This window comes from Pleurodeles waltl, chromosome 12, assembly GCF_031143425.1.
Source record: "Pleurodeles waltl isolate 20211129_DDA chromosome 12, aPleWal1.hap1.20221129, whole genome shotgun sequence".
In the NCBI taxonomy this organism is placed as follows: domain Eukaryota; kingdom Metazoa; phylum Chordata; class Amphibia; order Caudata; family Salamandridae; genus Pleurodeles; species Pleurodeles waltl.
This window is the reverse complement of record NC_090451.1, coordinates 689,680,447-689,703,645: the sequence shown is the minus strand read 5'-3', so window position 1 is coordinate 689,703,645 and position 23,199 is coordinate 689,680,447. Positions and strand designations below refer to the sequence as shown.

The 23,199-nt window shown below is 47.9% G+C and overlaps 1 protein-coding gene across 1 annotated transcript in view; it reads left to right on the top strand.

Annotated features, from left to right (window-relative positions):
• The window catches only part of SLC2A4 (solute carrier family 2 member 4), a 99,264-nt gene that overhangs the window by 36,944 nt on the left and 39,121 nt on the right, over positions 1–23,199 (top strand). Inside the window, exon 2 of the mRNA XM_069215518.1 lies at positions 19,774–19,890. Within this exon, the coding sequence (XP_069071619.1) occupies positions 19,774–19,890 (117 nt within the window). The remainder of the gene's footprint in view (positions 1–19,773; positions 19,891–23,199) is intronic.

Below are 23,199 nucleotides of genomic sequence, written 5' to 3'. Positions count from 1 at the left end.
AGGAGCAGGAGCGGCACACCTGAAACCTAATCCTAGGGGCGAAAAAGGGTGGACTCACCATCCTCTCCCACACAGTCTCCTTTGTAATGAACACCGACAGCCAGGACAAAGTGAACAAGCACTGGCTAATCAAATAGTACACACAGTAATTTTTTTCAGCCTTCCCCAAAAGGTAATTGGCAGTGCAAGCTTATATCACACACAGAGATACGTAGATACAAATAATGTAGAGCACCCCACTATATTGTGCACAACCCAACTCTCAGTGAAACTTCACACCACAAATGGGGTTATGCCAGATTGCCCATCAGCGTCCATACGCCTCAGTCTCTCTATAAATGATCTCCCCATGATGATAAACTTGGCTGTGGATGGTTTCCCAAGGATCAGACATAAACAAGTCACCAAATTCTCTATTGTGAAGACTCACTGAAGCTGTTCTGCAATGCCCTCTCAGAATGATCAATCATTGTGGCTTGATACTGCAAAGGTTAAACCATACTAACCACAGAAAATCAAGGTCATGTCCTGGGGCCCTTTGATCAAGGAAAAAAAGTAGGGAAATTCTCACTTCAAGAGCTGCAGCTGGGGATTTTCGTTTTTTATGCAATTAGCTCTTGCCCCCTCTCTGCAGGCATTATCGTGGACTCATCTCTGTGGAGAAGCCACAAGGCAATCAGAAGCCACTGGCCCGCAACCATGTGGGCTGTGGTCATTTGCCTGGGAATCCTGGGGCTAGTTCTACTGTGGCTTTGCAAACTGGGCCACGTACACCCTTTCTGCACTCAACTCTACGGGTAACAAGGGCGAGAAGTCAAAAGCTTCTGAAGGAGGTAGTGCGGGGGTAGGGACTGGAAACTCAATCAAACAACAGGCACAATAATTTATTGTCCAGCCCAATGTTTTTCATTTAGTAAAAAATTACGTATTTTTAAGTCACACCAAAACAAGATGCTGCACGCAAACGTCAATCACCACGAGGTCGTGTACTACAGGGTTATCTACGCAGAAATTGGGCTAGATTAAAGCACAGATGCAGAAGTTAGGCTAGATTAAAGCACAGCTGCAGCCTCAGTATAGGTGTATATGAGCAGCTTCCTTGGTTTCTCGTCCCAAGGGTAAGTGCTGTTAAAGCCAGGTTATTGTTAAAGCATTGATTTCACATAAATATGTTGCAAAGTTCACAGTCATTGTTCGGGTCAGGCAGTTGTTTTTGCTAATATGTTGGGCGCCTTTTAGGTTTAAACTCATTTATAAGGGCCACAGCTGCCTAAGGATTGCAGGCCTGCTGCTAGTGCCAGCTCACTGCTCAGCAGTTCCACCTTCTTCTCTTTGTGCTGAGCCCAGGGCAGAGGCTTTGGGGATGCCAGCTTCAATCAGGTAGGCTAGGCACCAGTACTCACAAAAGCTGGCTTCTCCTCCGGTATGTGGTGCGGATCCCCGGTCTCGGCGATCAGAAGGTGAAGCCAGGACCACTCAGTTGTCCCCTTCTGGTGGTGGTCACTGGAGTGGACATACTGAGGAATGTCAGTGAGCTGGCTTAGCTGTTGTTGCTTCCACGTAGAATCACTTGTGGCGGCCTGAGACCTGCAGGCAGACTCCAGTCAACTCGGATTCTTCTCCCTCAAGGGTCCATTGCTCTCGGCCACCACTCTTGAGTTTGGCATCTGGGCTTTTCCTTCCTCTGGCAGTCAGCTTCTGCTGTTCTTGCCACAATTCTCACTATTGTCAGCAGGTCAGGCAGGCTCCCAGGTCATAGGCAGACCCACAGCTCTTCCATGAATGTATAGTTTTGTGCCAGGTGTGCAGGTTGCTGTAATGTTCATTGTTCGTAAAACTGATGGGGAATAGTTTGTGTTATCCGCAGACCATGTACTTTAACGTCCGTTATGCTGTGTTACACAGGTTTGGTATTGTGCAGCGTACTCCAGTTACTTAGCTGAAGGATTACTACGCAGTCAGAGGCCTTGGCATAGAGCCAGACTCATGATGCATTAATGGATATTTGGAAAACTGCAGCCTGTTGGTGCCAGTATGTAAATGTGGCCCCGGTAACCAAGTGGTGGCGACTCCTGACAAAAGGAAGAGCGGCTGGTTTCTTCCGTTGAAACCAGGAGTGTGTCTCAGTGACAACCTGTGTAAATGGGTGGGTAGACGTAACATTATTTGACTGTGCTCTACCACATTATAAACATTTTAATATCATTCTGCCAAAATATTGTATCCAGGACATCAACTACCGCTATAAATATATATATATATATATATATATATATATATATATATATATATATATATACTGAGAATACTGAGAAGGTAAGCATATATAGATAAGTTCAAATTTACTCTTATTAACTCCACATCTATGTAGCATGCTTAAATATATATTTTGGAAGAACAACATTACTAGCCTCAGTATTGTGGTATATAATTTGGTGCATGAGCTCTACTACAATAAGTCATTCAGGTCGTCTCACAGTAGGTGATCCATTGGGTCATTTGACCATTGTGACCCTCTCCCAACCAGAGGTTGTCATCTAAGGGCCATGTGATGTGTCAGGGTGTTCTAAAGTCACGTGCATAGTGGTGTGTCCTACTGGTGTGAGCTCTCGTGTGGCCACTGAACTTTAATAGACAGTACTTGTCTGAAATAAATCTGCCTGGTATGGTGATGACGCACATTACGCTTTCCAAAGAATGACTTTCATGAAAGATAGCTCGCCTTCCAGAACATACTATGATGATCAGAAGGACGCTGAAAAATTGACAAAATGGCCGCCAAGATAAATTGTCACAAAGTATCAATTTCAATAGCCACATTCAACTTTGATTCACAGTGACCAGGGAGACTTTAAGTTAAAAGTCTCAATAGAGAGGTTACAGCTCCCTATGCATTCCTGAAAGTTAGCCTCATGGCGTACAAATTCTGTGCCTTTTGAACAGACACAAGTAGAGAACTCAGTTCAGATGTTTATAGTAAATTTGGAGGCCACACATTTTACTTTGCACTATATACAGGCCATTAAGGATTATTATTATTTTCTCACTTGTGTAGTAAGGCATAACACTTGTTGCAGCCCATGTTACAAAAACATTTTTTGCATTGCTGTAAAATTGGAGGAATTCAATTGTGGAACTATTGCTGAATATATTTGACTTGTATACTAGTTTTAAAGTAATTTATGTGTTTAATGGAGATTTTAATTTAAAAACTAGTCACTGAAAATTATAAAGCAGTGAAAAATGATTTTGCTAATTTTAAGACAGAGGGCCTGATTACAACTTTGGAGGAGGTGGTAATCCGTCCCAAAAGTGACAGTAAAGTGACGGATATACCACCAGCCGTATTACGAGTCCATTATATCCTATGGAACTCGTAATACGGCTGGTGGTATATCCGTCACATTTGGGATGGATTAACACCCCCTCCAAAGTTGTAATCAGGCCCAGAATGTCTTATTGAGTAAATGCAGGATAATGAAATGGGCGTCCTGCATGTTTTGCTCTGGCTAGAAATGTTACTTCAGACCTCATACCCTTTGTTCCATTTCCCTTTATGCAAGCTAAAAAAATATTTTGCTGATGGGTTTGCTCTGTTATATTCCCACAACGGTTGGGTACTCTGATGTTATGAGATATTAAACTTCCAGATACTTTCCCAAAAACTGTTAGTCACAGAAAAGATTCCTAGAATTAATTTAGCAAGTAAAATGGAAATCTGATGTTTCCATTTTGCGTGGAGGTCTCTGGATACGTAGGCGTTTACCTTCAGAGGGAGGTCAGGGTATAAGGATAAATTTTGAATAACCAAGTATTCTGTCCCCATCCAATATTAGGCCTTGTAAACACTGCACACCAATTTCTTTTGTGTGTTTTTCCTTATTTTTGTCTATTTTATCTCATTGGTTTGCATAGTGGTGGTATCTGACACAAAGACCACCTTTGAGTGCTGGGTATTTAAAAACATAATCATGAATATAATTTTCAGGGTATACTGCTGCCCTGACAACATCAGTCGAAGCAGCTTTGGGGAGTTCCATCAATAGGTATTGGATGCCAAGTTGCATGGCACACAGTCTATTCGGCCATGAGACCCTGTCCATTTTTATGATGTTCTGATGAGAGCTGGAGAGGCGGAACATGACTCTCAAAAAAAGTTAGTTTTAAAGTACCTTTCGACCAATGCTCTCTATGGGATGGCCACTTTGTTTTGTGTCACTCTGGATTGAGCATGTCTTTCTTGTGTTCTTCAGAATGGCTCAAGGATAGCCACTTGGTTTTGTGGTCTGTCTGATTTAAGGCTGTCTTTGTAGTGTTCTTCAGACTGAGAAGGGCTAGCTATTTGTATTTGTGTCCTCTGTTGTTTGAGGATATCCTTCGTGTGTTCATCAGACAGAGACAATTGCTTGCTACTTAGTTTTGTGTCCTCTCTCGTTTGGAAGTGTCTTTATTGCGTATTCCTGAGATGATGATGTTTTTCGTCAGGTCGATTTCAGTCCAGTGGCTTAACTGATTAGACTGTGGATGGAGCAGCTCTTACTTCCCTTAGCAACTCGAACAAAAGACTATGGGGGTTATAACAACTTTGGAGGAGGTGTTAATCCGTCCCAAAATTGACGGTAAAGTGACGGATATACCACCAGCCGTATTACGAGTTCCATAGGATATAATGGACTCGTAATACGGCTGGTGGTATATCCGTCACTTTACCGTCACTTTTGGGACGGATTAACACCTCCTCCAAAGTTGTAATAACCCCCTATGTGTTACATTGTTGCCAAATGAAACAAGCACTGGCAAAACCGTGTGGTCTCGCCTTTGAAAGGCAAGTGCTGCCATAACTGGCTTTTTAAAAAAAAAAAAAAATTGTACAGGCTACGGGTCCACGTGCCCCTACTTATGCACTCTGTGGACCAGGTGTAGTGTGGTTACGTTATGTAGAGTTCTTAGTTTAGCTTGGCTGTAAGCAGATCTTGTGCAGAAATATTCACAAATTCCTCGGCATGTGTGTGCCACTGGGAACCTGTGCATGGATAAGAATGTCATCTGTAGGCATACTTATGGATTTGCCGTACCTGACACATAATCCACCATCTGCTGTATAATTTATAGATTGCAATAAAAGAAATGTGAGCTCGCACAGCTTTAAAGTTATTACAAGAATCACCAGCAAAGAGAAGAAGTTACAGCATGCCTTTTCAGTTAGAAGCTTGTTCTATCAGAGTTATCTTCACAATCTAGTTATGACCGACAGTGCAGTCAGTTTTGCATGACACACACGAAAATGCTAGCTTTCACAGAGCACTTAAAAAGTGTGTGGGAATATTTTAAGCACGTCCCAGATTGGCTGATAGGGGCAGTTCATTGTCCAGGATCACACAGTGTAGTGAAGCAAGATATTAGATTTCAATCTCGATTCCAGCATGGGTGACTTAGCTACTTGGTCACCTGCCCTGCTCCTGCAGACTATGCCATTCATCATTAGCTCTTATTGGAAGTCCCAGCCAGGGCTCACACCAGTGCTTAATTTGAGCCGGTGGTTTCCAGTGCAGGGCACCGGCAATTAATTTTGAGGGCTGGCATTTAGTTTTCTGCATGTCATTTATTGCGAGCAAAAGAGACAAATGAGAAAGACAGAGGAAGAGAAAAATGAAAAAGCGTCACAAAGGGAGAAAGTAGAAAGCTGCAAGAGTGAGCTGAAGGGGCAGGGAGTGGCTGTGAATTGATTGAATAGGCCCGAGATGGCTTCAGGATTACGCCGCCTCAGTCTCATGTGCGTGCACATTTAGGGCAGCAGCGGCATGTTTCTAGGGAAAGCTTTGGGTACGGCAAGTTTTTATTTACAAACTAAGCACTGACTCACACTGTGTGCTGTTTCTCAGAATCCAAAGTACCAGCACATCCAGGCAATGCTTTACAGACCTCAGGCTATTCCAGTGATACTCAAAGTATGGCCGGGACTGTATGTGCCTCTCCTGACCTTTACATGCAGCCCTCTGGTCAGTGCAGTACTGGGCTGCTGTTTGCTCGACTCATAACTAACACAGAGATAGAAGTTAACTAAACAGGCAAGCCTTTACTTAAAGGTTATTGTGATGTTAAAGAAAGGAAGTAACCAAGTTATCCTGCACCAGCTAACTTCAGAAACACATTTATTTTTAAAGACATCTTGCAGCAAAAGTATAAAAATATTATGTGGTCTCTTTCAAATTCAAACGTGTATATCATTAACATGCAGAAATGCTTCACCTTAGTACATCACATATCAGTGCTTAATAAGCAGTTTTTTTAAAGCAATAGTTTTCAAGCATGAACTCACAAACATTCGTTCCTCTCCAATAATGAACTAAGATGCAAGTCAGTTGCTAAGTGCACTCTTTGGGCCGGGGTGCAATTATTCATGGAAAAAATCATAGTTTATTTAATCAAACACAGTTTCCCCGTCGCCCGCATTTCACATTTCCACTAACTTTTTATCACACTCTGGCCTCCGCCTCGTCACCATTTGGGTGACTCAAGCACGACTCATCTTCCAACTCCTAAAGGCACACCCTTGACGTGCCCTGACGTCGCCCAGTGCTAGCGAGGCCCGACTCCAGGAATACTCCTCCGTCATCGCTGGCCTCTCTGTAGGAAACAAGACCCTGGAGCCCTGGTATGTGTCCGAGGCGGGCACGTCCCCGTGCGCCAGGCTCAGCTGTGCCTTTCCCTCAGCACCAGACCATGCGTGCTGCCCTGCCAGAGCCGCCTGGGGCGAGGAGTTCCAACCAACCGAGAGTACCCAGGGCCCATTGCTGCATAACATCCATTCTTTTCCGGTTCGGCTGCCACGTCATGAAAACAACCAGTGCTTAATTTGTAAATAAAATCGTGCCGGTGGCCAAAGCTCTCCTCTGAAACATGCGGCTGTTGCATCTGAATGTGCGAGCACAAAACACTGAGCCAGGGTAATTCTAAAGCCATCTAATACCTATTTAATCCATTTACGGCCACTCCTTGCCCCTCAGCTCACTCTTGCAGATGTCTGCTTCCCCCCTTTGTGGCGCTTTTCCACCTTTCTCTTCCCCCGTCTCACCCATATGTGTCTTTTGCTTGCAGTAAATGCCGAACGCAGAAAAATAAGTGCCGGTCTCCAAAAATAGGTGCGGGCGCCCCCCCACTGCAACCACCGGCTCAAATTAAGCACTGTAAACAACATAGGTGGCCTTTTGATGCTGGGCCGGCACACACAAATGTCTGCAAGCGCAAACAAAGCCGGGCAAAAATTGAGCACACCTCTCCTTCGCTTCCCCGGGAAAAGGGAGCCCTAGGTTTACCTTTTTTAGGTAAAAAGGCACTGTTCTAGAGCTTTTATCAAATCGTATACATATAATATTGTTTTGGTTACCCCCACTGTGAAAACTGGGATATAGGAGCCTTTTTCTGTGAGATTAATTGCTAGGCCCTCTTAGGTGAGATAGTTTGTTTACCAAAATCTAATTTTGTACAACTTTGTAATATTATGATTGTGTGCCCTATGGGGGGCGTGGCCAAGGACCTGAAGATGGCGCACGCCTGAATTGTTAGCTCCGGAGGGGCCGACGAATAGAAAGTCGGTAATGAGCCCTCCCCGGGCCGATTGAGGTCCAGGCTGCGGGGCAAGCCCAGCGGAGGGGGCCGAGCGTGTGTGGGCCTCCGCGGCAGCTCCAGGAGTGCCGGAATCTGCCCGTCGGGGACTTCAGAGTCCATGGGCCTGAGCACGCGGCAGAGGCCGCGGCCTTGCGTGGTGCCGCGAATCGAGGTGGAGAGTGCACGGACGGCACAGAGCAGCGGGAGACGCCGAGCGGGCTCACCGGTGGCGGCAGAGGTGCCGGCGGGGGCCTGGGGGCCCAGAGGAGACCGTGCTCTGCTGAGGCACACGGAGGCCGTGTCACTGGAAGCGGGCGTCCCCAGAAGAACACAGGGGGCGGGCCCGGGACTGGGGTCGCGGCCATGGACGGGGCTGCAGTTTGAGGCGGCCCGGAGGCCTTGCATGGTGCCGCGAACCATAGCGGTGAGAGTGAGGACGGCGTAGAACAGCGGGAGGTGCCGTGCGGGCTCTCCAGTGGCAGCGGAGGAGCCGGTGGGGCCGGGGGGGCCCAGGAACGATCGCGCACTGCTGAGGCGCACGGAGACTGCGCCGCTGGATGCGGGTGGCCCCAGTAGCACACAGGGGCAGGCTCGAGTTCGGGGCTGCGGCCACGGGCAGGGCGGCGGGTTGAGGAGGCCCGGAGGCTGAAGATAGTGGAGGACGCCGGCGGAGACCACCAGCTGGGGCGGAGATGCCGTTTGGGACCTGGTGACCCGGCGGAAGACGCACTCTGTTGGGAGGCGAAGTGGCGCTAACCCAGGCCACGGGTGAGGCCCCCCAGGAAGGATTGGGGACGAAGCAAAGCCACGAGCAAGAGAGTGGCAGTGCGGAGCGATCTCGAGGTAGGGGCGTGGCCCAGGGACAAAACTGGGGAGCCGCTTGACTTGAGGTGGGCCTCTGGGACCTGGCACGCACCGAAGAAGCAGAGTGAGTGAGGGATAACGGGACCTGGCGGACCCCTGCAAACACTGGTGGCTGGTTCGGCTGAGTCGGGGTCGGAACGGGGTGGCCCCGGACTGGGTCGACCCGAGACCCATGGGTGCTGAATGGGGACCCGGGGCTGAGGAATCCAGATGATAGGACCAAGCCAGCGAGACAAAACGGCCAACTGACGGAGCTGGCGGGCGGCGGACCGCGCCCCCGGGGGTGAGCGATGGTTGGATTGCCCGAGAGGTAGAATCGCGGACTCCCCCGGGCGCATTGCGGTACTGGAGAACCCTGAAAGAGTAGGACCGAGCACAGAAGTGTCCCTGGTGCAACAAGGGAGGCTAGCGGGAGGAAACTCAGAGACATGAGGAAGAGTGACAGTTGAGAGTCTACGACGGGCTAAAGGACCCGGAGTTGAAACGGATAGCGCCTAAACGGAGAGTGTCTGGGGAGAGGCATTCCGGAGTGGAACAACAGAAACTGCTGGGGCAGCTGCCGGAGGCCCGGAGCGGAGTCCGCTGTTGATCAGATGCCCCCCAAGAGCCGCCACAAGAACAGAACCATGGACACTGCAGCCCAGGCCGAGAGCGGTGATTTGGACACACAGGGCCACATGCAGATCAAAGTCCAGGATACTTTAGATAAAATACTCGGGCGATCGAGGACACCAAAACAACGTTACAACGGGAGATCAGTCAGGTAGCAGTGGAGGTGAGCCTGCTGAGAGCGGACCACCATAAACTGGCAGAAAGAGTTAAAGAGACAGAGACTGTACTGGCCGATATAGAACCAAAGCAGAAAGACCTGATGGCTGAAGTGACCTCCCTGGCTGACAGAGTGGTGCGCCTCGAAAAGAGAGCTGAAGATGCGGAGGGGAGGAACAGAAGGAACAATGTGCGCGTGGTGGGCCTCCCGGAGGGGGCTGAGGGTGCGAACATTGTTGAATTTCTGGAGAAATGGTTCAGTACGACAGTGGCGCCGGGGCGCTTGACCCCCTTCTACACGCTGGAGCGGGCACATCAGGTGCCGGCGAGACCCCCTGCTCCGGGGAGACCCCCCCCGGGCCGTGATAGCTAAACTCTTACACTATAGAGACAGGGACTCCCTTCTGCAGAGGGCCAGGGAGTGGGGCCCAATTAAAGTCGCAAATGGGGAGGCGACACTGTTCCCGGACTTTACCCTGGAGGTGCAAAATAAGCAATCTTCGTTTCTGGCAGTTAAGAGAGCCCTAAGGGAGGAGGGAATTCAGTACTCGCTACTCTACCCAGCCAGACTAAGAGTGATAATGAAAGGGAAGACAACGTTCCTCCAATCCCCTGAGGAGGCATGGGAATGGCTCGAGTCACGTGGCCCCCGGGCGGGAGGTTCCACAGGAGAGGGCCCGACCGGGGATAGTGCTCGCCGAGCCCTGAAGGGAAGGAAGACCAAAGACCGCAGACGACTGGCGCCTACACAAACCCAGAAAGAGAAAGGCAGGAAGGAAGCACTGGAAGCGGCGGCACGCATGGGTGGTGAGACATCCCCTCAGGAGGGCTCCGGGAATGAAACGGACGACACGCTGGTGTCCTCTGCGGGAGACATGGAACATTCGACCCGAGCCCCGAAGGTGACCCCACAAACGGCTGATGAACTTGGCTAGCCCGGGCCTGCGGAAGGCGCCGGGGACTGGGCATGTCAAGTGAAATAGCGGCCCCTCCGGACTTGGCCACCCCCCGGAACAGAATCTCGCCTATTCAGAATGGCGAGTACAGCTGATCAAAGATTGAACAAGTTGCACGGTTGCATAGTTTACTGGGCAGCCTACAGGTTAGGAGGTGCCCTGGGGACTGGGAGTTGGGATACACAGTTACTAGTTAATATGGCAATGTGGGTGGCAGAAATTGATTGCGGTAAAGTCATGATGATGCGGGAAAATAACTTCGCGACCGGAGAGAAGCGGGGGCATTGTCACCAGATTGAAATCATGAAATGGCGGACTACAATTTATTGACCTGGAACGTTAGGGGGATGGGCACACCAGCTAAAAGGCACAAAATACTCTCTTATCTAAAGAGAAGGGGGGTACATGTGGCATTACTACAGGAAACACACTTGGCGTCTGGAGAGGGAGAGAAGCTAAGGCGCAGGTGGAGGGGGCAGGTGTTTGCATCGGAATACTCAGCCTATGCAAGAGGCGCATTAGTATGGATCAGAGCAGGGGTCCCCTTCACAATGACCTCTTCCAATATAGACCGGGAGGGAAGATTCGTGATATTAGAAGGGAGGCTACAAGGTATCCCGATAGTCTTGAGCTGCATATATGCCCCCAATCAAGACCAGGTCCCCTTTATGACGAGCCTATCGAGACACCTCACACGCGAAAGCGCAGGAGAGCTACTAGTCGGGGGGGACTTTAACGCAGTGCTAGACACAAACATGGACAGGTCCACCCCGCCTCTACAAGGGGCAGCAACAATCAAAACAGCCAAAAGGCTGAGTGAGTGGCTGGACACGTGGGGGTTGTCAGATGTCTGGCGAATGCATCACCCGACGGCTAGAGAATACTCATATTACTCGGGTCTCCACCGAGTGCACACAAGAATTTATAGAGTAGTCTGTATAGCAGGCCTGATACGTAAAATGACACGCTCGGAATACTTAGCCCGCACCTTGTCTGACCATAATCCCTTGTTAATAACGATGAGAGTGTCAGAGGATAGACCCCCCATACCGTCATGGAGGCTGTCTCCTTCGGCTCTGGAGGACCAGGCATACAGAGAGGCCCTACGCGGTCACTTGGCAGAATATATTGAGACAAATAAGGGGTCCACTCCCTCCAGGGCATTGGAATGGGAGGCGCTCAAGGTGGTGACTAGGGGATTTTGCCTGGGGCAGTCGGTAGGGGTGAGGCGCACACTTGAAAAAGAACTGAATGCCCTGGAGAAGGATATGCACGAGAGGGAGCTGGGACAAGGGAAGACAGCACAGGAGAATGAAGAATATAACCGAGCTTGTAGGGAACATTCCCGCATTGAAGAGCAACTCCGGTGCCACGATAGGCAAAAATATTTAGCATCCCTACATGCGGAAGAGGGTAGATCGGGGAGACTGTTGGCGTGGCTGGTCCGCCCGGGAGGACAGGGTGAGCCCATCACATGTGTAATAGACGGGGAGGGGTCTTGCAGACTCAGGCCGGGCCCCATAAACGACGCATTCAGGGAGTATTACTCGCAGTTGTACGGGAAATCCGACGAACTGCAGATGGAATCTCTCGATAGATACTTACAGCAAACTCCACTACCAACACTGAATGCAGAGGAGAGAGACAGCCTGGGGGGACCAGTAACGATGGAGGAAGTAAATGAAGCGATAGAACAGTTAGCACCCGGAAAGACCCCAGGGACAGATGGTCTCCCCATGGATTTTTATAAAAAGTACAAATCGCTGCTGGCCCCCCAATTGACAGAGATGTACGCGGAGGCGCTGCAAGATGGAGAACTACCACATACAATGCGGGAGGCTTTAGTGGTACCGCTCCCCAAAACAAAAGACAGGGAAGCTCTGGTGACAGACTTCAGGCCCTTATCAATGTTAAACAGCGACTTCAAAATACTAAGTAAGATAATGGCTGCTCGGTTGCTCCCTCTTATGACAAAGTTAGTGCACGCTGACCAGAACGGTTTTGTCCCCGGCCTCAGTACCTCCCTGAGACGGGTGTTCACGATCCTGCACATGCCCAGGGACCAGAGGCCGCTAGAGGGGGCCTTACTCGCGGTGGATTTCGAGAAGGCCTTCGACTCCATCAGGTGGGACTATTTAAGGACTGTGATGCTTAAAATGGGGCTGGGGGTGAGGTGGGTGAAATGGGTGGATTTGCTGTACTCATCCCCGTTAGCGAGAGTTAAAACTGGAAGGATGATCTCCAGTGCATACCCAGTATACAGGGGAACTAGACAGGGCTGCCCTTTGTCCCCACTATTGTTTGCCCTGGCAATCGAGCCCCTGGCATCGCAACTGCGGAGTGAAGGCGTGGGCAGGGGAATTATCTGGGGTCCGTCTGAACATATAGTTTCTCTGTATGCAGATGATATACTTATTTACATGAGGGACGTGACAAGTGGACTCTCGTGGGCATTGGGGATACTAGAAGACTTCGGGGGCATATCGGGACTCCGACTTAACCGGAGGAAAACATACGTATTCCCCGTGATGTCAGATAGTGCACGCCCGGATGCGTGCCCAGCTGATGTGAATTGGGCTCCGCGGACATTTAAATACCTAGGCATACAAATATTTCACGAAATAAATGATCTTAGGGACGGCAACCTCGGTAGGACACTTAGATCATTGCGCTCCTCGGTGGGGTTCTGGAGATCATTAAAACTAACAGTCATGGCCAGAGTGGCGCTCTCAAAAATGGTCATGCTTCCACGCCTCCTCTACTATTTTGCTAACTTACCATTACAGATCCCCGCGGCATGGTTCCGAGAGTTGAACGCCTTGCTCAGAGAACTGATATGGGATGAGGGCCGCAGAAGAACTGCGCCCTCGACCATCTGTAGACCGACGCGATTGGGAGGCCTGGGTGCCCCAGATTTCGTAGGTTATTACCTGGCATCCCAGCTACAATGGGTGGCCGGCTGGCTAGCGGGCAGGGGGCGGCTGAACCTGGCTACCGCACATGGTGAAATTGACGTAGCTCAGATTACAGCAAATATGGTGGGCAGGAAGATGGCCCCCATTAGAGGCAACATAATGTACAATGTGGCGATGAGATGCTGGAAACAGTGTGAGAGGAGGACCGGAGTGGGGCCACCGTATTCTCCCGCTCTGCCGCTGGCGGCCGTCGCTCTGGATACGAGAGCGGAGGGGCCAGGGGGACTGGGACTGGGACCTTGGACGAGAGCAGGGATAGAGACAGTGGGGAGCTATTCAGGGAGGGGGTGCTGAGGAGCTTTGCTGATGTAGTAGGGGGGGGGAGCCCCAACAGGACAATTTTTACTCTTTGGAAGGTTGGTGCACACCCTGAAGGAGCATTGGACCACGGTCAACGCAGAACCCGCTCCCCACGGGGTGTTGCACCTCCTGCTGACAGAGGGAGAGGAAACCCACCTAATAGCCAAAATATACAGGGCCCAAATAGAGGTAGCTGTGGACCCCCTAAGATCCCTAAGAGAAAAATGGGTGAAGACAATTGGGCGGGATCTGACCGAGTCAGAGTGGACTAGAGCACTTGCTTATCCTAGGGTGATTTCACGCAACACTAGACTGAGATACATCCAATACAATTACCTACACAGAACATACCTCACTCCCCAACGGCTGTACCGCATATACGGGGGGGAGCCCAAGACCTGCCCCAGATGCGGAGATGGTGATCCCGACTTTGATCATATGATGTGGGGATGCACGATACTCCAGGGGGGCTGGGAAGCGATGATGGCGAATCTCACGGAGCTGTTCGAGACGGAGATCCGGCCAACCCCCGACTTGTGTCTATTGGGCCTCAGAGCTAGTGCCAAATGGAGTAGGGTAGAGAGCCGTTTCCTTGACCTGTCCCTAGCCCTCTACAAAAGGCTAATTACGAAGGGCTGGAATTCGATCGCACCCCCCTCACTGACAGAATGGAGAAGTGATGTCACAAGATGGTCCAGAGCAGAACTGCGGGTCCTTAAGGCTGAGGAGGCCAGGGGGGTTCGCCAGACCCCCATCGCCTCAGAGTGGGAAAACCTAGTGACAAGCTGGGACGGCCTAACAAAGGGACCAACGGCACCTGAGGGGATGGGCTGAATTAGTTGAGAGGGTCACCTGATGCACTTGTAAGGGAAGGTTCCAGGAAACAGGAGGGGAGGAACGTCGGGTGCCCCGCCAGTCCGGGCGCAAAGGGAGTGAATACAGGGGATAGGACGCAATGACTAAAAGAGCGGAGGAGGGAGGGAAACAGTAGATAGTCCATTCCTACATAGAATGAAACTCCATGACGACCCCCCCCTCCTTGAAGTTCAGCAGGCACACCCACATAAGCCATTAAGTTTATATATAGTTTGTAGTGGAGTTAAGTCTGTTATTAGGTCACCAATTTAAAAAGTAACAAGAGGCACTGAAAATACTGTCTCCATAAAATCGGATTGATCATGCGTAGTTGGCAATGGTATACAAGTATTATTAAAATACCGAAATGAGCAAGTAATTGTGGAACACAATACAAACGCAGCAAAACAGTGGTGCGGACAACTAAGTAGAAGTGTATAATAATGACAAAATGTTACTGTAAAATGACCTACATATGTAAAACAGCAAACAGTTTAATAAAAATATATTTGAAAAAAAAATAATAATAAATAATATGATTGTGTGCCCTATGGCTGCTTTGTGGGAAAGTTTACACTCAAAACGGTAGGCTGGAGTTGGTTATGGAGACAAGCTAGAGGCCTGATTGGTGCACTGGGACAAGTTATGTCCAGCGCTGTAGGCCTGATCTGCTTATTATGAAAAGTTATGACCAAGACAGTAAGTCTAGCTCATGTATTGTGAAAATAATTCATTAAAGCTAGCAGGCCTTTAACAGTGAGTTGATATCCAATTGTGTTACAGTCTACAGACAGGTATTTGGTTACATATAATCTCACAGATGATCGTTGTAGCAAAGAGTTTTGGTATTGGCCACCCACTCTAACAAACCCTGGGGTTTGCACTGTGATGATTCTTGTTAGGCTCTACTGAGGTGGTTGGATATTACTTTGAAAACTATATTTCTACATATTTGTAATTGTATAATGCATGCATGATGGTTGGCAGTTTATGTGCATTCGAATAGGCCTTTAATTGGTTATGGTGTCAAAAAAATGGTAAAGGCGATCGGCCTTGCCGGTTCATTGGGAAACGTTAAACTAGATTCCTAGATTAGATCTATTTATTATGAAATGTTATAACAAAGCCAGTAGTCAGCTTAGTTATTATAAAAAATGTGTTAAAGGCAACAGGCATGTAGTGATGAATTGTTGTTACACTGCGCTGAAGCCTGTAGACCGGTATTTTATTATCTAAAATCTAACAGATTAACAAAGTAGGAAGCCCCATGGATAGATGTGCACCACATAAATCTTTAGTAGGTATTTTGTATTGTATCTGTAATTTTACACATATTTGTAATGTTATCATGGTATACCCAATGGCTGCCTTCTTGGAAAGCTTACGCCCAACACAGTAGGTCTAAAGTGATTATGGTGACAAGCCACCCTTGGGGGCAAGCCTATCCACTTTTGCAGCAATTCCTTTTTGCCCATCTGCAAACAATCCCACAGTGCATTTTATTCCCAAAATAATAGATCGGGAAACAATTCTCCCTTAATGCAGAGCCTGTGTGCCCACCAAGAGGCGAGGTGAGGGTTGTGAGATTTCTGTACTCACTCAAAACCGGTTCTTGGGGTAGTTCTACTCCCACTGGGTTTGGCGCCACCCTTTATGAGGGTGAAGGCTGGTTCTTTCCAGATGTCACTTGACATTTACTTGGGCCCTTTGGAGTTAATGAAGTCCTTTGGCCCACTCCAACTGGTCAGATATCTGCTGTGTTACAAGCAGGGGGACGAAGGCTGTGGCATCAAAAGTGAAGCCGGGGTGGAGTAAGAGGCAAGGGGAGGTGTGCACCAGGCCCGGTTCCAGGAATTTATATCTGGATGGGCCAAGGAGACGTTTGGGTGGATCAATGTGTGCCCAATTTTTAACAATTCTGGAGGTAGCCTACAACCAAATCACTTTTGCCCACGTGAGGAAGCACTCAACAGTTGCTTTCTCTGTGGCCTCTTTTGCTGTGACTGGGAGGGCCAAAGGTCATGTTTGGGTGGCCCTAGCCCACCTGGCCCACCCGCTAGAACCGGGCCTGGTGTGCACCATGAGGTGAAGGGAAAAGGAAGAGGCGGGTTGTCAAGCCACAGAGCACAAACTATCACAGGGAGGGAGAGGTGAGATGGCATGCAGGGCATTTCTGGGCACCAGCTCAGATTAAAGCAAATCTAGAGGGAAAACTGCAGACATCATATTTGTCTTTCTTAGGATGAGTGCAAAGAATATACCAGATTGTTGGAACTGATCGGTTGATTGCATTATATTCATCTAAACCAGCCAGGGACAGCTCAGACTGTGAGAAGGATAGGATGGATGGGTGACCAGGAGAAAACAAGGTAATCTATACATAGCTGTCAAGTTTCCCAGGTCCATGTGTGATGTGCTGCTTCAGTACAGGTTTTCTCTTTCAATTCCTGGATCCAAAGTCATGTTTTATAATGGAATAAACAAGACTACAAGTCTCAGAATTCCAATAAAAAAATCCCGGAGTGTAGCAGAACACCACGAATGGACCTGGGAAAATTGGCAGGGGTGTCTATGTCCCAAGGAGCTTCTTGCTTTTTTCAAAGATATATGTAAAAAAAAACTCGGATTGGCAATGGTGAGAGTCAGCTGGAAGGCCCCAGAGGCTGTTTTTTAGGCTTCCCTTGAGAGGCGACCCAGAATAACAGAGGTCTTTGTAGAGGAACAATCTATGAAAGGAAACCTTTCAGATATCAGACCTCTTCCATTCTTGTTCTTTGTCTGACCAGGAGAAGACAAGGTCAAGTAAGTACCCTGTCAAAGAACTCCATGTTTTTTCACCAAGTTGGCTGTTCACTTGTTGCTTGTCTTATACACATTAGAGCCCCCCAATAATGATAATCTTGTTGAATATATTTGGGGGATGTAGGCTTGTCTTTCAGAAGGTGCTATGGCCTAGTAATCAACAGAACACTGCCCCAGTGAAAGAGTTGTTTGCATCGACCGAGCCATGGAGACTTGACTCTCAAAGGAATAGCAGGAAGTCAGCAGGTGCTTGGAACAGAAGGTGCATTCCTGCTTCCCACCTCCCTTTTGTACTTCTTTGCAGTTAGTTTGCGGGACAGACAAGTGACCCATCTAGGATTCCTTTCGACGTCTTGTTGAACTGCTGTTTGTCTAAGTCAGGAAGGTTGGATTTGTAGTGTCGGATAGGTCTTATGCCTTGAGGGGGTGTTTTGTGGCACAGAAGGTTGCTCAGTCTAATTTTAGTGTCTGCTGGGAGGACAGCTGGTGTCCAGGCCTTGCAGGGACAATAGGCACAGGACAAGACATGTGGTAGAATCCGAAACTGTGGATATGGATATTGAAGGTCAAAGGTGGAGGCAGCCCCTGAAGGTTGTTAAGTAATTCACCAAAAGTATGGTATGGAATCATCCTCTCCAAGGGCTCAAAGGACATCACCCGGTGCAACAAGTATGGAATGACTAACATTGAAAGATCTGTATGTTGGCGCATGATGCTGGACTCCGATGTGAAAACCTCTGCTGACAAAGGGACAATAGACTTAAGAGCACTGTGAGAGGACAATGAAAAAACTTCTATGTGGAAGGCGGTGGGAGTCAGCTGGAAGGAGGTAGATGCTGAGTTTTAGGCTTCCCTTGAGGGAAGCCCCAGAGTGAGGAAGGTCTATATATCGAAACGAAAGAAATGAAAGAAACCAATAATCTCATAGGTCAGACCTCTTTTAGTCTTGTTCTCTGTCTTGAAATCCCAGTGGAAAGAGGATGCCCTTTTGAGGCTGCTGAGCATGGTCCTAGCAGTAACATCAGCAGTAACTGGGTACAGGGGTCATCGAGGGAGGAAGGCACATGAACTGATATCCTCAAGGGGGGAGATTTGGATTTGGGCCTGATGTACATCTTGGCAGAGAGGAATACTCCATCACAAACGCGACGGATATCCCATCCGCCATATTACGATCCCATTATATCCAATGGTGATCGTAACACGGCGGACAGGGTATCCGTCATGTTTGTGATGGAGTAACTCGTCTGCCAAACTCTAAATCAGGAACTTAGGGGGTTATTACAACTTTGGAGGAGGTGTTAATCCATCCCAAAAGTGACGGTAAAGTGACGGATATACCACCAGCCGTATTACGAGTCCATTATATCCTATGGAATACGGCTGGTGGTATATCCGTCACATTTGGGACGGATTAACACCTCCTCCAAAGTTGTAATAACCCCCTCTGTCTAAGAAAGCGCTCTGCAGGGCATGGCCAAAGCTGGATTGAGGCCACGTTCTAGATTGAATCAGTTTAATTGTCACGGTACAGTGCCTGCTCCTTCATTGTGTACTGATTAGATCTGGGACAAACAAGTAATTTGGCAGTAAAGCATGTAAGTTTTTTTTGTCTCAACCAGTTTGACCCCTTAAGGACCTCTCTTCTCTAAGTAAACGTAATGCAGCTTCAGGGTAATTTTGGGGCATGGACATCAGAAAATGCACAGGAGTGTCCAGGTAGCAGCTTCCAAAGGCCATGTGACTGAAGCAGAAAATATTTGTAGCGCAACAACAAATCACCTTTAAAAGAGGCAACGGAAAACTGCTACCCGTGGACTGTGTGGAGAAGATGGTTGTAGAGGTAAACACCCTAAAAGGCTCTTGAGTAGAAGAGAGAAAACTGAGGCATATCTTTGGGTAATAAAAAATATACTTAAACAGAGAAACAGCCCCTCAAACTTTGGATCACAATATCCTGTGTCAAGAACTTAGGATGAGAAACAGGTAGTTTATACCTGCAAAATGAGTAGGGTGACATTGCACAAAAATAGAAGGCCTATAATTTCCCATTAACCAAGAGCCACAGAATGACAGCGCTCATCAACACAGAAGTACAGAACAGGTACTAAGAAAATACATATAATGAAATGTTTGAACTCAGTATCATTCCTGTTAATTAAATTGCTTTCTTATAACAGCCACTAACTATCCCTGCTTTGGAACAAATAAAAACATGCCTCCCACTGTTTTTAGTCATCCCTCTCGAAAAATCGTGGCACGAGGAGAATTTCCCCAAATCTTGGACTGCCCTGGTAAATTTGGGATCCCTGATCACCCTAGAAAGGAGGAGACACCAGCAAAAACATAGTAACTGAAGGGAGGTGCACATGGGGAAGGCAGGGAGCATGGAGTGCTGCACATGCGTGGTTCCAAACCTGTCCATTTAATTTAAGATTTCAACATTTACAAGCAGTTTTATTCCACATAGTGATGGTAGATACCAGAAGTGGGTACAGGGACCTGTTCAGTCACATGAGAGAAGTCCTCTGTAGGAGGACAGGCAGGTCACTGCAGAGATTGGGGAAAGAAGTGTCTCGTATGGGACATGGCACACGTGGCCACTGTTGTAACCCCCTTGGCGCTGTCTGATTTCTGTTTTGCAGCAGGAGCAAGTGAAGCAGAAGAGGGTGACAGGCCGCCTGGTGCTGGCTGTCTTCACTGCGGTCTTGGGGTCCCTGCAGTTTGGGTATAACATCGGTGTCATCAACGCCCCCCAAAAGGTAAGACTGCTGCACAAAATATGACGTTGTTGGGAATTTACTGTGCTTTTCGGATGGGCTGGACTGTTGTTTAGTAGTTTCAGGGGGTTGAATATAATTTGGCTGGAGCCTGTTTATGAATCATATCACATGAACATGCATTTTCAAACTCTGATATAAACATGGCCCATATTTACATCTGCATCTGTGGGCAATGCTTGATTAGGCAGGGCTGGAGGCGAGACTGAGGACATGGTCATTCTTTGAGGATGAGAGACATGTGGGTCCTTACTTGTTTGATCTGCATGACAATGGGTTATACTTATTTTTGTAGCGCGTAATTGTTGGTACCTCTTGTGTATTGTAATTTCAGAGGTTTGCTCACTTTTGCAAGGGGTTTATGGTCCACTTAAATAATCTGGGGTAATTTTGCTTGTTTTAATCTCTTTTTGGATGCAGTGCTGCAGGTTTACTACTTTTTTTTTTTTCTGGTAGGGGTGTTAGAAATTTGGTCTCTGGTTGGCAGAGTTATGCACCCTGTCCAAGTAGGGACCACAATCCTAGTCAGGGTACGTCAGTTAGACACCATGAACTAACCTGTGCTTACCCTCAAGAAGCTTAGACAGAGCAGTCAGGCTTAATTTAGGACGCATTGTGTAAAGTATTTGTGCAACACTTAAAACAGTGAAACATTACAAACACCACACGAAAATAATAAAAACTAGGTTGCCTACTATTGTCCGAGTAGAGTCTTACGGTCCTCTAACGACTTTCTGGCTCGGAACCTTAGAGTACCTATGGCGAAGGCTGGTGGATGATTTTTTTTTTTTTGGGGGCCCCTGATGATGGAATAACCTTCCTTTGATTCTTCGGCAGATACAGGATGAATTCTCTTTTAGGGGAAAACTTAAGATCTGTCTCTTTTTTCACAGTAAGCTTGTGCAGTTGGAGATGTGTCATTGTCGAGCGACGCATCCGTTGATGTGATTTCCTCGAACAGCATTGCGTTGGCAAACCCCAGTGCAATGAAGGCAATACGTCGTCGTTGAGCCGTGCAGCTAGCAATGCAATGTCTTTATCCTCAGCAGCAGCAGCAATGCAGCGGTGTCGAGGGGAGATGTGTCAGTTCCTAACTGCTCAACAATGACGATGCATGGATTTTACAGTTGCAGCACTTTATACCTACACCTAGGGGCCCAGGACTGGATTGGCATCCCTTGGCAAGCAAACGTCAAGGTGCTGTTGCAAGATGGAGTGAAGTCGTTGATTTCCCTGAGACTTCAGAACTGGAGGCAAGCCAGCAAGTCCTTGGAGTCACTTTGGTTCTGGGGATGAAAAGATGCAAGTCCAGGCCTTCTATTTCCCAGGCAAGGAGACAGCAGACATCAGGGCTGGCACAGCAGAGCAGGAGTCCAGCAAATTCCATTTGAGTGACAGCCCTTTCATCCATGTCCTTCTTCCTGGCAGAATGTCCTTTGGTCAGAAGTGTACTTGTTTGGTGGTGTCTGAGGTCCAATACTTATACCCAGTTGTACCTTTAAAGTGAGAGAGACTTCAAGGAGAGGCCTTTGAAGTGCAGAGAGTCCCTGCTCTACCTGTCCTGGCTCCAGACTCATTACAGGGGGTATGCACCTCTTTGTGTGGGGACAGGCACAGCCCATTCAGGTACAAGTGTCAGCTCCTCCCTCCCATCCTGCCCAGGATGGCCCATCAAGATGTTAATAATCCAGCAGGATGTGAATGGCCCATCAGGCACACCTAAGCTCCTTGTTGTGTGTGGCTTTATAGAGGTAATGCACACACCTCAGCTTTCACCCACCCCAGATGTGTATCCAGAGACAGGCAGAAGGCACTAGATGATTTAAAGAAGAAAATGCCAATTTTCTACAATTGTACTTTATTCATTATAATATAATACAATATTGTAAAATAGTCGCAGACCCCCTAAGTAGGCATCGCGGACTCCGGTAATGAACCACTGACGTAGACCATTAAAGGGCTGTTTCAGATCTTCTCGCTATATTTCCTTATCCTGAAGCTATGTTTTGTAAGTTCAAGCTGTCCAAGAAAGATCGCCTTGCTGGTACAGTTAATTGTCCTTCAGGTGAAATCTCTGAAGGGGAGTTGTAGGATTTATCCTGGATAGCTGCTTGTAGCATGCAGTACTGCAGGTTCCACTGTAGGAGTTTTACAGGGGTCTGAATGCAGACTTTCATACTGAACATAACATTCTGTGGTAAAAAGTTTTGATTCCTTACCCCAGTCTGGAGTAAGTTTAATATTATAGTATTTCAATATTCAGTATGCTGTGGGTAGTAGTCTCAGATTTTTGACCACCACAGATGCATCCTCCCCAGAATGTAGTGTCTGGTAAGGTGTTCCATCATAGATGTGCCCTTTGCAGACTGCAGAGTGTCTGGTGAGGTGTTCCATCACGGATGTACCCTCCTGAAACGCGTCTCCTCAGACTGCAGTGTCTGGTAAGGTGTTAAATCATAGATAAACCCTCCTCAGGCTGCAGTGTCTGGTAAGGTGTTCCATCATAGATGTACCCTACCCAGACTGCAGTGTCTAGTAAGGTGTTCCATTATAGATGTACCCTCCCCAGACTGCAGTGTCTGGTAAGGTGTTCCATTATAGTTCCCTCCTCAGACTGCAGTGTCTGGTAAGGTGTTCCTTATAGATGTACCCTCCCCAGACTGCAGTGTCTGGTAAGGTGTTCCATTATAGATGTACCCTCCCCAGACTGCAGTGTCTAGAGTAAGGTGTTCCACTATAGATATACCCTCCCCAGACTGCAGTGTCTAGTAAGGTGTTCAATTATAGATGTACCCTCCTCAGACTGCAGTGTCTGGTAAGGTGTTCCATTATAGATGTACCCTTCCCAGACTGCAGTGTCTAGTAAGGTGTTCCATCATAGATGTACACTCTTCAGGCTGCAGCGTGTCTGTCTGGGAAGGTATTCCATCATACATATACCCTCCCAAGACTGCAGTGTCTGGTAAGGTGTTTCATCATGACAGAGCATGTCATTTAGATTCAGTTGTACTTTTTGAGACCGGTGAGCCCACACGTGTTTCTTTCTGTTTTTGTGGTTGTATCATTTGACGAGGTAATACGTTGGGAGTGCAGCTCACCGCTGTATTGAATCCTCCAGCTGGATACATTGTATTGGTGAAAGCCCAGTCAATGTTTGCTGTGGTTTTTTTTTTTCACTTTGGGAAGAATTGTTTACTTTGTAAGAAGTTGTAAAGTTCCAAAAAAGGATGCAAAGTAGCTGCGGGAGCTCTTTCGACATACAAAATGCCTTTGGGCTTGTAATATGTTTAA